Source organism: Oncorhynchus mykiss, chromosome 5 (assembly GCF_013265735.2).
Source record: "Oncorhynchus mykiss isolate Arlee chromosome 5, USDA_OmykA_1.1, whole genome shotgun sequence".
NCBI lineage: Eukaryota > Metazoa > Chordata > Actinopteri > Salmoniformes > Salmonidae > Oncorhynchus > Oncorhynchus mykiss.
Genome location: NC_048569.1, coordinates 57,116,150 through 57,134,481, shown reverse-complemented (window position 1 = coordinate 57,134,481; position 18,332 = coordinate 57,116,150). Strand labels below are relative to the sequence as shown.

General features: G+C 43.6%; 1 protein-coding gene across 1 annotated transcript; it reads right to left on the bottom strand.

The window, feature by feature from the left end:
* Nucleotides 1-820: 820 nt before the first annotated feature.
* Nucleotides 821-18,142, bottom strand: diras1a (DIRAS family, GTP-binding RAS-like 1a). Its single transcript, XM_021603468.2, has 2 exons — nucleotides 17,791-18,142; nucleotides 821-2,559 (listed from the first exon to the last, which is right to left on the bottom strand). The coding sequence occupies exon 2, from the start codon at nucleotides 2,512-2,514 to the stop codon at nucleotides 1,918-1,920; it is 597 nt and encodes a 198-aa protein (XP_021459143.1). The 5' UTR covers nucleotides 2,515-2,559; nucleotides 17,791-18,142; the 3' UTR covers nucleotides 821-1,917.
* Between the last annotated feature and the right edge of the window lie 190 nt (nucleotides 18,143-18,332).

The window sequence follows — 18,332 nt, the reverse complement described above, 5'->3', positions numbered from 1 at the left end:
ATCCTTACGGTGAAGCATGGTGGCGGCAGCATCATGCTGTGGGGATGTTTTTCAGCGGCAGAGGAGAGTAGTCAGGATCGAGGGAAAGATGAATGGAGCAAAGTACAGAGAGAGCCCTGATGAAAACCTGCTCCAGAGCGCTCAGGACCTCCGACTGGGGCGAAGGTTCACCTTCTAACAGGACAACAACCCTAAGCACACAGCCAAGACAATGCAGGACTGGCTTCTGGACAAGTTTCTGAATGTCCTTCAGTGGCCCAGCCAGAGCCCGGACTTGAACCCGATCAAACATCTCTGGAGAGACCTGAAAATAGCTGTGCAGCGATGCTCCCCATCCAACCTGACAGAGCTTGAGAGGATCTGCACAAAAGAATGGGAGAAACTCCCCAAATACAGGTGTGCCAAGCTTGTAGCGTCATACACAAGAAGACTCAAGACTGTAATTGCTCACATAGGTGCTTCAGGTCCGAATAGTTATGTAAATGTGATATTTCAGCTTTTTATTTTTAAGAACTGCTAAAATGTCTAAAAACCTGTTTTAAATGTTTGAATACGGTAGTAACGTAACAAAAGGTGGAAAAAGTCAAGGGGTCTGAAAAATGTCAGAACGCACTGTTTAATGAACAAAAACTTTCCGTCAACAACTCTATTCAATCTGTATCGCTGCAGCGATAGAAATGTAAAGGTCATTTCCGATTGAGCCAACATACAGTGCATTCGGAATGTATTCAGACCCCTTCCATTTTTCCACATTTTGTTACATTACAGCCTTATTCTAAAATGGATTACATAAATAAAAATCCTCATCAATCTACACACAATGCCCCATAAGGTCAAAGTGAAAACAGGTTCTTAGAAAAAAAAAGTCATTTATTTGCATGCATTTCTAAAAATCTGTTTTTGCTTTGTCATTATAGGGGCATAGTGTGAAGATTTATGAATATTTTTTTCCCATCCATTTTAAAATAAGGCTGTAACGTAAGAAAAATGTGGAAAAAGTCAAGGGGTCTGAATACTTTCCGAATGCACGGTATGCAGCGTTTACCGTGAATGCAGTCTCCTCTAACGCAAGAACATTGCCTCTAAATTTCAATTATGCTGTAACGCTGAACTTCCGCTATACAGATTGAATAGAGCCCTTTATTGATGACAATGTCTAGTTCTCAACTCTGTCCAATTACCAGGTAAATACACAGAGACTGAAGGGCGAAAGTCCAACTTGTGCTTATGGAAATGGACTTGATTTGACGAAAGTCATGTTTCAATTACTTTCACATTAAACTTGATACTCTCATCTCCCGCCAATCCACCCTATTCCCTTTCACAATCATAAGAGTCAAGTGGCTATCTCATATTAGCAGGAGACAGACAGCTATAGGGAAAAGAGGGTGTACGTGGAGTGAATAATATTGACATGGGCACTGTGTCGGGAGTTCCTCCTTTTTGTCATTATACCCTGAACAGGATATGAATTCTCAGGGCTCCATATTCTTTCCTTTTTCCCATCACAGCAGAGATGCATCAATATTTCACCTTCTCTTAGAACTTGACTCTTGTGTCCCAAACTTTTCTATCCGGGCCTTCAGTGGCATACATTTTTTGATGGAGAGGCAAACCTCCAAATCAAAACCAGTGAGACAGACGGGTTGACTGTGCCCTAGGGGTGATTCCTGGTTAATGGTATGAGCAGAGTGGGGGAAAGGTGGAGATGGGGCAGTGGTATAAAGTAAGGGGGGGGGTTGCCTCTTTCGGGATAACAAAATCCCTCTCAGACGACCCCCACCCCCACCCCAACCTTCCCTCCATTCCTCGAAGTGAGTCTCTTCAAGAACGCCCACCCTTTCCACCACCACCACCACCGCTACCCTCCCCAACCTCTGTCTTTCCTCCTAGTGGTCAGGCATCATCTCTCCCTCCCTACATGATGCTGCACTTGCCCTTAAGCTTGTCGGCATGCTTCTGCTTGCCGGAGCGCTTGCCGTCGACGCTCAGACTCATGTTCCTCTTCTTCTCCAGGGTGAGCAGCTCCTGGAAGAGCTCCTTGACGTTGTTGTTCATCTTGGCCGAGGTTTCCATGAAGGCACACTTCCATGCTGTCGCTTGCGCCTCACCCTCCTTGGTCTCCACTTCACGCTGGGTCTCGTCGCTCTTGTTGCCCACCAGCATGACGGGGATGGCGTCAACGCTGCCCTTGATGGCCAGCACTTGCTGGTAGATGGGCTTGAGCTCCTCCAGAGACTGGCGGCTGGTGACAGAGTAGACCAGGATGAAGGCGTGGCCCTTGGAGATGGACAGGCGCTGCATGGCGGGGAACTGGTGGCTGCCCGTGGTGTCGGTGATCTGGAGGGTGCACACACTCTTGTCACAGCTGATCACCTGGCGGTAGGTGTCCTCCACGGTGGGGATGTAGGTGTCCCGGAAGGTTCCCTTGACAAAGCGAAGGACCAAGGAGCTCTTGCCCACACCTCCAGCCCCAAACACCACAACACGGTAGTCATTACTCTGCTCCGGCATGTTGGGGGGGGTTTGGGATCCCTGTTGTTATCTGTTTCCTAAGACCTGAGGAAGAGAAGGAAGAGAAGATCAGGAATGGTCATCAAAGGATGGGATCAGAAGCATTATCAGAAAAAACATGAATGCCATTCAACTATGTTGATTGGAATTTGCCTTGTAGTTGAAGCTAACCCAGCAGCCAAAGTTGGTTTACATGATGTCATTTCAATCACTTTTGCCAGCTGGGACAAGGCAATACAAATATCCCCACTACAATCACATTAGAGTGAGATCATACACAATAGCATAATCATGACAAACAGTGAGCTTTATCTCGAGAAATAATACATGTTCTTATCTAAATAGCATCCTCGCTATCTTCTTGTGCACTTGAACAATATCTCAGAGACCCTCGACTGAGATAAACAGTGCAACAAGCTGGTCCCTTTAAAGCCAGGCCTGCCATCATAGATTATCATTAACCTGAACAAGACACAGGAGAGGCAGTTAATTGATGGGCTCTCAGATCTATGAAAGCACAGTGCAGTGGGAAGCAGAGGCCAAGCACATTGTCATCAAAGGTGTGTTTGTGTAGCCTGGGCCCACATCTGTTTGTTCTGTCTTGCCAACTCCTATGTAGATTGTCACGGCAAGCAAAAAAAACAACTCAGACTAGGCTATTTTTTGTGGGGTCCAATGTTCCATGAGGACTGCCTTGCGATAATACCAGAGAGTGGAAAGGTATGGAATACAGCGACACAATAGACTGATCCAAATAGCCATTGAAAATGTATTACATGTACCATTGATCTTAATGCTCAGTGGTAATGGATAAAAATGGATGTTAGGAAAAACAATACTATAGCTTCACAGTTGGGGTGTTATGTAGTACTATTGCATTTTCAAATGTGCGCTCAGGTGCATGACAATGAGAGTAATGGAGATAGTTCAGTAAGCTATGCTTGCATGATGAATAACCTTACCTACCTTACCTTACAGATAACCCAGGTTCAATACCCAATCAGTCACATGAGAACACTTTCAGACATGCAAATAAGAATTGCACTGGTGTGTGTATGTGCGAGCGAGAGAGAGAGAGAGAGAGAGAGAGAGAGAGAGAGAGAGAGAGAGATTGTGTGTGTCATCTGCCATCAACACTATAGTCAGATTGCATTAGGGAGTCATTCATCTTGCTCTGGGTATGGAGGTGGTGGATAAATAAAGTGGAATGGAAGGGGGCTAAGCCTGGGGAGGGCTGACAGATTGCCATTGAGTGGGAAGATGACTGAGTGAGAGACTAAGAGGAAGAACAGTGCGGATCTAGATTCAAATGACCAATTCAAGGTTTTGGTTGGGGGATTTGCTCAAACATAGGGACATGGTCAAAAAAGCATTTTGCCAGCTATCTGTCACTTAATCAAGTGATCGGTATCAGTTCTGTGTCATTAAAAACACAAAGCATCACCAACATAAAGTGTCTTAATAGGGCATGGGCCACCTCGAGCAGCCAGAACAGCTTCAATGCACCATGGCATAGATTCTACAAGTGTCTGGAACTCTATTGGAGGGATGCGACACCATTCTTCCACGAGAAATTCCATCATTTGGTGTTTTGTTGACTTGTGGAATATGCTTTCTCAAGCGCCGCTCTAGAATTTCCCATAAGTGCTCAATTGGGTTGAGATCTGATAACTGAGATGGCTATGGCATAATGGTTTACATCGTTTTTATGCTCATCAAACCATTCAGTGACCACTCGTGCCCTGTGGATGGGGACATTGTCTTCCTAGAAGAGACCACTCCCATCAGGATAGAAATGCTTCACCTTAGGTTGAAGGTTATCAATCAGAATGGCTGTGTATTTATTGGTGTTTACCTTGCCCTCTAGGGGTTGCGTGGACTTAAACCATGCCAGGAAAATGCACCCCACACCATAACTGAGCAACCAGAGTTCTATGCCGTGCTTATCTTGTGAATATTTATCTTTAAAACCTCTACAGGATTGGTGGGTCCCCCTCGGGACGGTTGAGCTAACGTAGCCTAATGCGATTAGCACGAGGTTCAACTTGAAAAGTTTTTAATAAACCAATTAGGCACATTTGGGCAGTCTTGATACAACATTTTGAACAGAAATACAATGGTTCATTGAATCAGTCTAAAACTTTGCACATGCACTGCTGCCATCTAGTGGCCCAAAAATAAATTGCACCTGGGCTGGAAGAATACGTCATGGCCTTTCTCTTGCATTTCAAAGATGATGGGACAAAAAATATACAAAAAACACATGTTTTTTTCTTTGTATTATCTTTTACCAGATCTAATGTGTTATATCATCCTACATTCATTTCACATTTGCACAAACTACAAAGTGTTTCCTTTCAAATGGTATCAAGAATATGCATATCCTTGCTTCAGGTCCTGAGCTACAGGCAGTTAGATTTGGGTATGTCATTTTAGGCAAAAATTGAAAAAAAGGGGTGGAAGAGGTAACAAGCCTGGGCAGGTAGAAACAATATTGTGAAACTCATTACTCTTTATGTTAAAGGGATAATCCATTCCATCTTGACAGGGTTTGAGGTCTGAAAACATCTGAGCAACTTGGATTTTTCAAGCAAAATATCACTTGAATGTACTGTACTTCCAGACCCTGCCATGTTGTTCCCACCTATTAAGTGCCTTCAGATCATTGAGCAGCAGGAGACATATTTCCCTCCGTGGGTATCTGAGCCTTGTGTGTTACAGCCAAAGGAACCCCCCATTCATGGACCAGACAGATGCTAGCTGGAGCTCTGGCGTTAGTCTCTAGAGTAAGGCTCCTTTGGTACTCCATGCAGAGCATTCTGTTTGAAGTATGTTGGAGCCCTTAGTGTTTCCACAGTAAGAGCAGACACCTCTCTGTGTTCATCTAAAAGAGGTGTTGGTTTCTCTCTCTGTCTCTCTCTCACGTACACTATTTTTATCTTCCTTTCTCTCCCTTCCTCTCCTTCTCCCTCCCTCTCTCTCTCTCTCTCTATTGGAAGTTGTGCTTTGATAAGTACACCACACAGCTCTGTGATCACTGTATTGTTCTCTGAGGAGCTGCCAATGCTTCCCACCAACACCTGGTCCTGTCCAACATATCAAACAACACTCTGATTCATTCATGTTCGGGTAGAGCGGGAGGCCATTGCGTAGCTACAGAGCTCTCCACTGCCTTACTGGGTCAAATATACTTGGCTATCATCATAGACGTCTGAGTACATTTGTTGTGTCTTTTGGGTTTCATAACCACGTCTTTATAACAATTTAACGATGATGATGCGGGAGAGAGGGATTCAGTTCCACCATTTATACAGAACGCGATCGTCTCAACACGTACAACCCAATGATGCTCGGCGGCATAACCCCAAATCACAACGCCTTACCTCCTACATAAATTGTTGAATAACAGACCCGAGAAGGTGACTGTGAGCCTCCAGGGTCATGGTGTCACCCAGTTACAGTTCTGGACCCCTCATGACTGGTGGTTCTGTCGGTGTTGCGTTACTCAACAGTAACTGAGCTGTGTGCCTTTTCCAGACAACGTCCTCTGCAGTGTGGACCGTGTACCACACAGGACGAGTCTGAGTAAGGACTGTGGCAGGAACCCTTTGAGGTAGTTCCTAGCTAAGGCAGTTTCTCCAAGATCGAAAGCTCTGTCCTTTGTTCTCAGTTCACAATGTTTGACTTGACTCCCCTGTTTGCGTCTCCTTTGCGTTCAGAAGTTTGAGTAGGTCGAAGCTTGTGCATAGTTCTTTCTTCATGAGTAGCGATGCAGGCGAGGCTTTGGTGGTTGCATTAGGAGTGTTCCTGTAGGATAGCAGGAAGCTTTTCAAGAGTTGGTGCAGTGTTCCTTGAACCGCTTTTAAGGCATGTTTCATGGTCTGAATGAACCTCTCTGCTAGCCTGTTGGTAGATAGATGATACGGTGCGGACCTGATGTGTTGTATGCCACTCATCTGTAGGAATGTAGCCATTTCTTGGGACACTAGCTGCAGTCTGTTGTCGCTAACAAGATGGATTGGCGAACCGACTAAACACTTATCCAAGCTCCTTGATGGTCTTCTCTTCAGTAGTAGACCTCTGTCCACTTGCTATGAGCAAAGTCGATGTGGATGCGTTGCCACGCTTCCTCTGGCCAATTCCACGGATGAAGAGTTGAAAGTTGAGGTACGTTGCGAACCTTCTGACATGGGGAACGTGTTTTTGCTTTCTCCTCAATGCTTCCATCTAGTCCAGGCCACCAGAAGTAGCTAAACCTGCGAAAAGGTTGTCGATGTAGCAGATATTGCTCAGCAGACAACACAAGGTTTAGCGTGACTTTAAAGTCTTCACATATCCTGATTCCACCATCCTTCCTAAAGGAAAACTCTAATCAAAACTATCTTTTGGTATTTGTTTCATTAGTCCATTGTTGACATAGTCCCAAAATGTTTTGATTGTCAGCAATCACGTTTTCAAGATATGTACCTTTCAAAATACAGATATCATCCCTGTATGATGTATTTTTCATCATATGATGCAAAACGCAGCATCGTAGGATGCACAATGCATCATACAGGGAGGATTTGTGTATTTTGAGTCACATATCTTGCAAACATTCTGACAAGCAAGACATTTTGGGACTATATCAACAATGGATATTTGTTGGGTGGATATAGTTGTTGGGTGGAGTTTTCCTTTAGGGACTGGAAAGATGAGTGTCGCCCATTCACTCACACTGACTGGCTCCAGTGCTTTGTTCATGACTAAAGTGTCCAAGTCAGCCTAAACTTTTGGTCTGATAGCATAAGGTACTGGTCTTGCTTTCGGAAACTTTGATTTTCTGTCTGGCTTAATTCGAAGATTCACTATTATGTCTTTCATGCTACCCAGCTCTACATTAAAGAGTCCTCCATGTTTCTTTAAGATGGCGGGTAGGCCTGTGTCTCCATGCGTCATTGTATGTGCTGATGGCCAGTCCAGTGTGATTTCCTCCAGCCACGAGCGTCCCAGTAGTGATGGATAGTCTCTCTTTATTACGTAGAGTGGCAGCTTCAGTTTGTCCATTTAACTGAACTGTGACCTCAGGGATGCCTCTTCGCCTGTGTAAGTCCTAAACACGATGTGTACTGGCTGAAGTGGAAGGTGTTTCAGTGTCTTTTCGGAGACTGTGTCTGACACAGAGATACACCCCCCCTCCCACCCCCCACAGTCATTATTTTCAATGTGACTTCCTCATCTGAGTCACTTGCCTCTGTGTTCTCTTGCTCAACAGCGTGAACATGTCGCTTTTGCTTTCGTAGGAACGTCTCTTTCTTGGATATCTTTTTGTTTTTGCAGGCTTGTGCAGCAGTGGCCATTTTTACCACAGGCTCAGCAATCCATGTCCTTACACCAGCATGTACTGTAGATGTCCCGCTTTGCCACAGTGGAAGCATGTGCCGTGATTTCCCTGTCTCTGATTTTCAGTTCCACTCGTGTGCACTCGTCCTGATTTCCCTGTCTGCTGAGCCTCTTTAGCAGCTAGTTCCACACTGACTTCAATAGTCTCTTTTGTGTAGCTTCACTCCGTAGCCCACATTACTAGTCTGTCTCTAATGGTGTCATTTAAAACATCATTAAACTCACAGTGCTCTGATAGTTTCTTTAGCAAACATTTTCACTGATTCTCCCTCTTCCTGATTTCTTCCGTGGAACCTAAAACCTTTCAGCAACAGTGGCGACCCGTGATTCAGGGCAGGTGAGTCAGAGCCCCACCTGTTTTGAGCCCCACACTTTTTAGCTACATTTTTTTGCATGTTATTTTGGCATTAATCCATGTCACATCAGTTTGCAAACAATGTAAAAAAGTAAATAAATAATTGAGTTAATAAAGCTGCATACAAACATGGTCTCTTTTTGCTTTATTGAGTAAGGCAGCTCCAAAATACAGGTGTTTCAGCCTAGCTCAGTGCTTTCTGTGGTGGTGGTGGTGGGGCAGCCAGCGGAAAATATGGAGCGTAGGTGTTGGTCATGTTCTCTATTTGCGCCGTGATTGGCTCAGTGTTCTGCCACTCATGGGGACACTACGTCACCGCCGAGTCTAAGGATAGAGGGCGAAAATTCAAGCCCCATGGGTGCTGCCATAGAATTACATTAAAGTGCCCATCCAAGAAGGCTCAAGGTCATTGGCCACAGATAAATTACGTAAAATCCCGTTATATCTACAGTAGCTTAGATTAGACTGATCACGTCAACATCATACTTTCTAAATCTTAGCTAGCAGTCATCATCATGAATCAAGTCGACAATCTACTGGCAAATACCTTTCAATCCTTGTCATATGAAGAGGAAAATTGAATAGAAATTATAGATAAAACGTATCGGTGCTCATCGGCCATTGGACATGAACATTACACAACAAGATGGAAATCACAAACAGTACAATGAGTGGTTTGGAAGTAATCATTGGCTAACTGCAAGCATTGCAAAGCGATTATTATTCTGCTATTCATTGGAGTGGCTGTATGGTCCCAAGTCTGGATTAAGGGTCTCTTTTCCAAGCTTAAAATTATAAACATTCAATATTGGCCATGCTGTCAATGAAGCATGATTTGTGCCCCACTCAAAACAACTTAACTCGGAACTGCGTTTTGAACGGTCATCCAACTAGGAATTGGAGGTTGGGAACTTGGACCTCTTTCTAAAACTGCGACTTGAAGATCACAGATGTCATCATGATTCAACCTTCTTTTTTCAGAGTTCCCAGTTGTCTTGAAAGCACCATAAATCCAGATAATGACAGACTTTGATGACAAAGTTTGATGACAAAATTTGCCCACCTTCCTGTTCAAGTGAGCACCAGGACCACCCCTGGATTGGTGAATTTCCCCCTTCTTCCCCAGTGTACCAAAATCCCTAATAAACTCCCCATTTGCATTCTATTTATGCTACTGGTGTCAAGCCCTGACCATAGAGAGCCCTCGGGGCTTCTCTGTGGTGTAATAGGTTAGGGCATGACGAGGGGGCGTTTCTAGTTGTGTTTCTATGTTGGTGTGTGTGTGTGTATGGTTCCCAATTGGAGGCAGCTGATGATCGTTGCCTCTAAATGAGGATCATACTTAGTGTGTCATTTTTCCCACCTGTGATGTGGGATATTGTTTTGTATAGTGCGCTGGTGCATGGTTAGTTACCTGGTGACGTGGAAACCATTTCATATTTCTCAATAGGCTCCTGATTGTCACTCACTTCAATATTGTATTCCAGCACAGCAATATTTTCCTCAGTCACGATCTTCCTTCACTTCACTCACTGACATTTCATCCTCAAGTTTGCCCATTTAGCAATTTTTTTAAATTCTAAAGTTTGTCTTCACAGTTGAATTTATGCCCGATCCATACTGTATTTTCCTGCCTTAATATTTTTTTCCCACGTCAATGTCTACCTCGACTCCTTTTCTGCAGTCCATGATGCTAACTCTCTCTTAGCTTGCTCAACTATGCACTTGTCTCTGCTAGCAATACACTGTGCTAACATTAGCATAGACTGTACAATGATAACTGTTTTAAACTTGTAAAACACAACTTTCTACAGACCGACTAGTTACTGTAGATTCAGACCTACTCGTCTCCAATATTTTGTAATGCCTTGAGACAGTAATTCAGTTGAACCATTTATCCAGAATGTGATCATCTCAACACATACAACCCCCATGATGCTATGCGGCACAACCCCACTACACAAATATTTAGTCTTTACAGTATTTTGTGATCTGCTGCCCAATTACTATCCATAAATACAGATGTAGGATCTTAATTTGAACCAGTTTGATAAAGAAGGAAAATAATCCTGCAGCAAGAGGAAATGTGGATTATAATTAATGGATATTTTTGTAGGGATTGATACATTTTTTCAGGCAAAATCAAATCTGACATTTTAAAGTGGAAATTATAAAGGTTAGAAGCCTTTTTAAACGTTGAATATACACTTTCATTTCCTGTTGTGCAGGAAAATTCTCAGCAATAAGGGTGATCAAATTAAGATCCTACATCTATCTAACTGTTCTTATAAAGATAACGGCTCATTTCAGTTTTGGTTGACGCAAAGAAAGGTTGACCTCATGCTTCTGTGGCAAACAGTGAAAAGTGTTGGTTCTTGCTTATGTTAATGTCCTGTATGAACATCGAAAAACAACTCAATGTTTTGTCAGGTTTGCTATATAATGAAATGGTGCTGGGTCACTCCTAGGGTTTGAGTTATTACCCTGTCTGTCAGTTTCCCCCAGTGCCTGCTGTACAGCTGTGTCCAAACGCTACTGGGTTGGTTATGATGACCATGTCTCACTGTCCAGGTCACAACAGGTAATCACACAGCTATCATTCTCTCTTCATATTGCACTTTGTTCTCTCCTTACTCTGCCCCTTTGTGCAGGCTGCTCCATCCTTTATCCCCAAGTTCTCCCTGGCTTAACGAACCACAGCCTTGCCTCGTTGAGGCAGGAAGTCCATATAAGGCTTGGGGGTGGAGCCAGCAGGCTGCAAGATATCTCTCCTTAATAACCACTCCCCTCACCTCTCCCTGCCGTCTGCCACAAACTATTTGTTCAGCACTTTTGAAATGTACAGCGACAGAATTCAGAGAGAGAGAAATTTCCATACTTCCACTCCCATCTATCTGACTGCGATATCATGCATAGTGACAGCCTGGACACTGCTGCATGTCTGGTGGCCATTTCAAGTGGCGGGGTGATTGTCAGATCATATAGCCCAGGAGGCCACTGTTCAACATTTGGACGGGAACTATAATCCGGTTATAATTCAATTGATTTTTTAAATTATATGTTTCGTTATTGCTTGAGTTCAGGCTTGATTGAAACTGCTTTCAATGGGGAAAGATTGGAAGCCCCTCTTCTCGCGTGTGAACCTATGGCTACATTGTCATTTGTGACATGATTTATATGAGGAAACTAACCACGTGGCTTGTTCCCAGTTAGACTAAAAATAATAGACATCTAATATTGTTTCCCTGACATGTGCTTCGTGTTTAAAAAAATATATAAGTACCTTACAAAATAAATCAAATAAATCCCTCTGGTCTTAAAGGGAGAGTGTTTGATTCTAGTTATATTGATTTACTGTATGAACAGAGCGTCAAAGCAATTTCACACAAAGTAGCATTTCCAGAAGGAGATTTTGACGCTCATGTTTGACATCAGTCCTTTTCCCCCTCGGTGAGAGACAGATTTAGAAGAGTGACTAATTGAAGGTCTGGTAATCGATCTAGTCCCCGGATTTGGTCATGTATGCTCTCCCTCGGTGACAACTGTAAACCACTTGACGACAGCAGACGAGCTGGGCAGGCAGGTGTTCTTGCTGTGTTGGTGTATCTTGCTATTATGTATAGGTGTGTGCGTGCGTGTTCCCTCCCTCTGCAGCTCTGGGATTACTCCAGTTGTGTTTTTTTCCCCCCACATATCTATGGGAGTTCTCTGGTTACTGTGGAAACAGGGCCCAGAGGAAAATCTATGACAGAGGAAGAGAGTGTGTGTTGCACGCGTGGGTGCGCACACATAAGGGAGATAGACAAAGGGAGGGGGGTAATGACTTTTGTATTTGGGGACGGGGGCATAAACATGTCATCACCCCTGTCAGCATTCAGTTGCCATGGTTACCTTCCCACACCCGTCTATGTCATATCCTTTTTCAGAGAGGTCAACAACACAACAGGAACATTTTTAAGGATTTACGCCAAACTCTTTCTCACTAACAGCTTTCTGACATTGACAGATAGGAATTACCAATGTTTGGACCACTACCGAGATTTGACAACTTGCTAGCCACATTGTCTCACCTCTGATTGAAGGCATCTGTAGGCTTGAATAAAGGAGGACTTTGAATTAGTATGCACTAGTCTATGTGGTTACTCACACAAGACCATTCAAACATTTGGAGATGGGCCATCTGCACAGACACACACACACACACAAACACCCACTCAGATCTATTAGAGACATTAAGTGCCGTACATACCAGTATTGCCAGAATGGTGTGGAGGAGGTAGTAGACAGACCAAAATGTCTGATAAACAACATTATGTCAAGAGAGGGCGATTTCGAGTGTCATGAGAATGGCCTCAAATATAGTTCCTCTTTGATGGAAATTAGTATGAACAATATCTCTAGATCTATGAATTACAGTTGAATTTCCCAAAGAACAAAGACAATGCTGACATGACATACTGTATTATATTGTATGCTGTTATTACTACAGATCTCGGGTGTAGGTTTAGCCAAATGTTGCCATGCAACACTTAGGTGGTGGCCTTGAGAAAAGTGGGTAGAGGACATGAGAGATGGACTCCTGGCTAGATGTATCCACTGTCTTTTCTCAGTTTGTGTGTGTATGGTTTCTCCTTTTTCAATCGTTGGACAGATTGCTCCACTGGGACTAAGTTTCAATGCTTTTGAAAGCTCCCCTATGATACCCTACAACCACCCCCTGCCCCACAACCCCATGACACGATAGACCCATCTAGAAACATGAACAGCGCCTAGTTCCTCCATACCTCTCAATGTTTAGATCTGAAAGGATTGGATATGGTAAAAAAAAGTCACACATCAAATCAAAATTTAACAGGGGACAAGTAATTGTTATATGATGTAGGCCGTCATTGTAAATAAGAATTAGTTCTTAACTGACTTGCCTAGTTAAATAAAGGTTAAATTAAAAACATTAAATCAGTAAATGGTTAAAACATTCATAGATTCTTAACATCTGGTGACGTCTGAGGAAATGTTTATCTAGTAGATATGATTGTATTTTAGATTTATAATAAAATGTGTTATGGCCCTTGAGAGGCATTCCATGCAGGGGTCATTGATATGAAGCTGGTTCCCTATTGGCTGGTGGTGATAAAAATGGTTGATAATTCCCTGGACGCTAGTGATCAAGCTGTGACGATTGCCCCACTACTTTCCTAACACATGCTAATGCTAGCAGTTATAGAGTCAGGCTCTTTATCGTTCACTTCAAGAGGGTCTCACCATATAAAATGCATTATCTCTGCATCTCACATGCTACCATTGCTTCTTGCAATGTAGAAATGTTCTCCTTGAAAATCCCTTTCTGTCTCTCACAATAATTACATTGATTTCCAATGTAAAATGTCCAAGTGTAGTATACAAGTTGAAATGATTGATTGTAGTTCTAGCAGTAAAGGCTACATCTTTGGAGTGGTCTTTCTAACGGTCTCAGATGAAAAGGTTCCCCTGCTGAACCCTTGAAGAAATTGAGAACCTTTTTCATGTTCTAAGAGTGTACTGTGCAAACACTGTATTAACATGTAATTATAACAGTGCTTCAAAGCTATAAGCAAAGAAAATGACATACCTGTATTTGTATTAAACCCCTTGAGTCACCTTTGACAGTCACCTTTGACACCCTGACCATAGAGAGCCTTCTTATTCTCTATTTTGGTTAGGTCAGGGTGTGACTAGGGTGGGTAATCTAGGTTATCTATTTCTATGTTGGCCTGGTATGGTTCCCAATCAGAGGCAGCTGTTGATTGTTGTCTCTGTTTGGGGATCGTATTTTGGCAGCCATAATTCTTACGTCGAACGTGACAGAAGATCCCACCACAACACGACCAAGCAGCGTGCCCAGGAGGAGAAGGGATCCTGGACTTGGGAGGTCTTGGATGGGAAGGTATCCTGGACTTGGGAGGAGATCTTGGATGGGAAAGGATCCTGGACTTGGGAGGAAATCATGGCAGGACAGGATAGCCTTCCTTGGCGGAAGACACAAGGAGAGAAGGGAGGACAGCGACGACGCCGGAGTTCGCGGCCACAAAAAAAGACCAAAAAACACCTCACATTTTTTTGGAGGTGGGGCACAAGGGGTGGTCGGCGGAGCCGAGGAGTGAACCAGAGCCAGTCTGGGAGAAGAGGGAGAAACTGGAGGAGAGTGAACGGAGAGAGTCCGAGACCGTCAGTGAGTGGATGGAGATATTGGAGGAGAAAGAACGGAGAGAGTTGTTGAGTTGGTGGAGGATGCATGACATTTGGGGGGGGGGGTACTGTCACACCCTGACCATAGAAGCGCGTTATCAGTTTAATGCCACCTGAGTCAGCTCTCCGTACTCGTCCTGAGGAGCGTGCTATCAGTCTGGTAAAATCTGTGCCGGCTCCACAAACCAGGTCTCCAGTATGCCTTCCTAGCCCTGTACATCCTGTGCCAGCTCTCCAAACTCACAGGACGTACTGGGCTGTGGAGGCTTCCGGTGACGGTTTCCAGTCCGGAACCTCCTGCGATGGTCCACAGTCCGGAACTTCCTGCGACGGTCCACGGTCTGGAACCTCCTGTGGCGGTCCACGGTCCGGAACCTCCAGCGACGGTCCACGGTTCGGAGCTTCCAGGCAAGGCATCCAGTCCTGCTCCAGGGCAGGAGCCTTCCTTGACACCGGGGCCCAGTCCAGGCACGGCGTCCAGTCCCGCTCCATGGCAGGAGCCTTCCTTGACACCGGGGTCCAGGCACAGTGTTCAGCCCGGGTCCATGGCTGGATCTGCGGGATGAGCGGGTTCTTCAGCCCGCACCAGAGCCGCCACCGACGCTAGATGCTCACCCGGACCCTCCCCTATAGAGTCAGGTTTTGCGGCCGGAGTCCGCACCTTTGGGTGGGGGGTGGGGGGGTACTGTCACACCCTGACCATAGAGAGCCTTCTTATTCTCTATTTTGGTTAGGTCAGGGTGTGACTAGGGTGGGTAATCTAGGTTATCTATTTCTATGTTGGCCTGGTATGGTTCCCAATCAGAGGCAGCTGTTGATTGTTGTCTCTGTTTGGGGATCATATTTAGGCAGCCATTTCTTCAATGTGTTTTGTGGGATCTTGTTTATGTATAGTTGCCTTTGAGCATTCCATTATCTTCACGATCGTTCATTCTTTGTTGTTTTTGTGCGTTTCAGTTAAAAAACATGTGGAAACCATATCACGCTGCACCTTAGTCCGATAATTCTTACGACAAACGTGACAGGCAGCAATTACAGATGTGAGCCTTTAAGGGTATGTCTCTAAGAGCTTTCCACACCTGGATTGAGCAACATTTGCCCATTATTATTTTTTTAATTCTTCAAGCTCTGTCAAATTGGTTGTTGATCATTGCTAATCAACCATGTTCAGGTCTTGCCATAGGTTTCCAAGCAGATTTAAGTCAAAACTGTAACTAGGCCACTCAGGAACGTTCACCGTCTTCTACATTCACTGTCTTCTTAGTAAGCAACTTCAGTGTCGATTTGGCCTTGTGTTTTAGGTTATTGTACTGCTGAAAGGTGAATTTATCTCCCAGTGTCTGGTGGAAAGCAGACTGGACCATGTTTCTTTTTTATCCTGAAAACTCTCCAGTACTTAATAATGATTACAAGCGTACTCCTAACATGATGCAGCCACCACTATGCTTGAAAATATGGAGATTGGTACTCAGTAACGTATCATATTGGATTTTCCCCAAACATAACACTTTGTATTCAGGACAAAAAGCTGCTTTAACACATTTCTTGCAGTATTACTTTAGTGCCTTGTTGCAAACAGGAGGCATGTTTTGGAATATTTTATTTGGTACAGGCTTCCTTCTTTTCACTCTATCAATTAGCTTAGTTGGTTATTGTGGAGTAACTACAATGTTGTTGAGCCATCTTCAGTTTTCTCCTATCCCAGCCATTAAACTTTGTAACTGTTTTAAAGTCAACATCCCTGAGCGGCTTCCTTCCTCTCCGTCAGCTGAGTTAGGAAGTATGCCTGTACCATAGTAGTGACTGGGTGTATTGATACACCATCCAAAGTGTAATTAGTAACTTCACCGTGCTCAAAGGGATTTTCAATGTTTGAATTTTGTATTTTTACCCATCTACCAATAGCTGCCCCTTGAGAGACATTGGAAAACATTTCTGGTCTTTGTGGTTGAATCTGTGTTTGAAGTAGTCATTCAAAAATCATGTTAAACAGTATTATTGCACACAGAGTGAGTCCATGCAACATATTATGTGACTTGTTAAGCCCATCTTTTTTATCCTGAACTTATTTAGACTTGCCATAACAAACGGGTTGAATACGTATCGACTCAAAACATTTCAGCTTTTCATTTTTAATTAATTTGTAAAAATATAATTCCACTTTGACATTATGGGGTATTGTGTGTGTGTGTGTGTGTAGGACAGTGACAAAAAAAATCTCTATCTAATACATTTTAAATACAGGCTGTAACACAACAACATTTTTAAAAAGTCAATAGGTGTGAATACTTTCTGAGGGTACTGTAAACCTCGTCGAATATATGCAGACATTATAGCCCACAAACATAAACGTATTATGTACGTCACAACATTCTTATACAACAAAGACGTGGGTATACTACAGAGTAGCTTACGTCAAAGCAGCATTGCTCAGGCTTGCCCCCTTCTATGCCATGCCCACGCAAATAACGAAGTGTCAGTCTCCCACGAATTTTTAGAAGACTGACATAATTGCTACCGCGCATCTTGGATAATCACACAGGAATTTTACTTAACGGGCTCGCGATACCGATTTAACGGCATTAAATCAAAACATCAATCACTCATTCCCTGGCATAATGCTTGGCGGCGACATCCACACTGTTGGATGTATGAACGAAACATTGATATCCCCCCCCCCCCCCCCCCCCCCCGAGTCCCACACACGCTTTTAGGCTACACAAACACACACTCCATATTGTAGCACATCCCATATGGATGACCATTTCCTACTATAGCAGCGACATGCCTATATAACCGCACCATGGTCAACTATGGGAAGTCAGAAATGAAATATAATTCCGAACCCTATAGAGAAAATAAGATTATCTGTGCAAGGTGTATTGGGTGGTTAACTTTGAGAAAGAAATGCAGAGTTTCGAGTCCTGTATACCACAAACACACATTTGAAAGCAAAGGTGGTTGTCGCTCAGACCCTAATCAGACGCACCTGAGTATTTATTTATTTCATAAAGAGGGTATGTTAACCCACACTTGTCTAGAAAGCGTCGCTACAGTGTCTCATCCTATGTGTCTCATCCTATGTCTCATCCTACAGTGTCTCATCCTCACTCATCCAGGTTGGATATTATCACACAGTAAAGGACTGGCCTCACTATTATGGCTGTCAAATGTAACCTAAGGCAAGTATACATTTCCACCAAATACTGATGAACAATGGAGAGAATGATGAATGAGTCAGTAGGCTAGATGAGTGAGGGAATGAAAAGTGAATGGATGGATGAACGTGTTGAGTTGAAATGAATCGAACTTACCTCAAGTTTACTTTCCCAGATCCGTTGTGATGATGCGGATTTAAATATGCCCGCATTCAAGTAAATACATTGACGCTAGAGTTCTTCTATAGCAATAACATTTTACAATATACGTGATGTGTTGATGTAGCCAGGTCCTCCCCTTTTCACTGCAGCTCGCTCTCTCTGTTTTTCTGATTTAAACGCCTTGATGCCAAAGATAGGAGGTGCTTTCCTTTCTATTCAGTCGCTCATCGAATACTGACGCAAGCGAATGGGCAGTTATAGAAAAATCGTGCGCTTTTGACACTCCTTATCCTGCTTTTGCTGAAGATGTGTGCGCTTCCTCCATCATTCAGCTACGCCTCTGAGACACGCCTCTCATTCGGCTCCGTCTTTATCTTTATCATTTTTTTTCAATTGTTGTTTTCAACACCTAATATGATTGCTGAATTTAATCATGTGGGTTGTTTTTGATCGTTTTTTTTTTCTCTCACTCCTCGATTATTAGATTATAGCCTGTTTGTGAAACCAATCCGTTTATTTTGGAGAGAAGCTGGAAT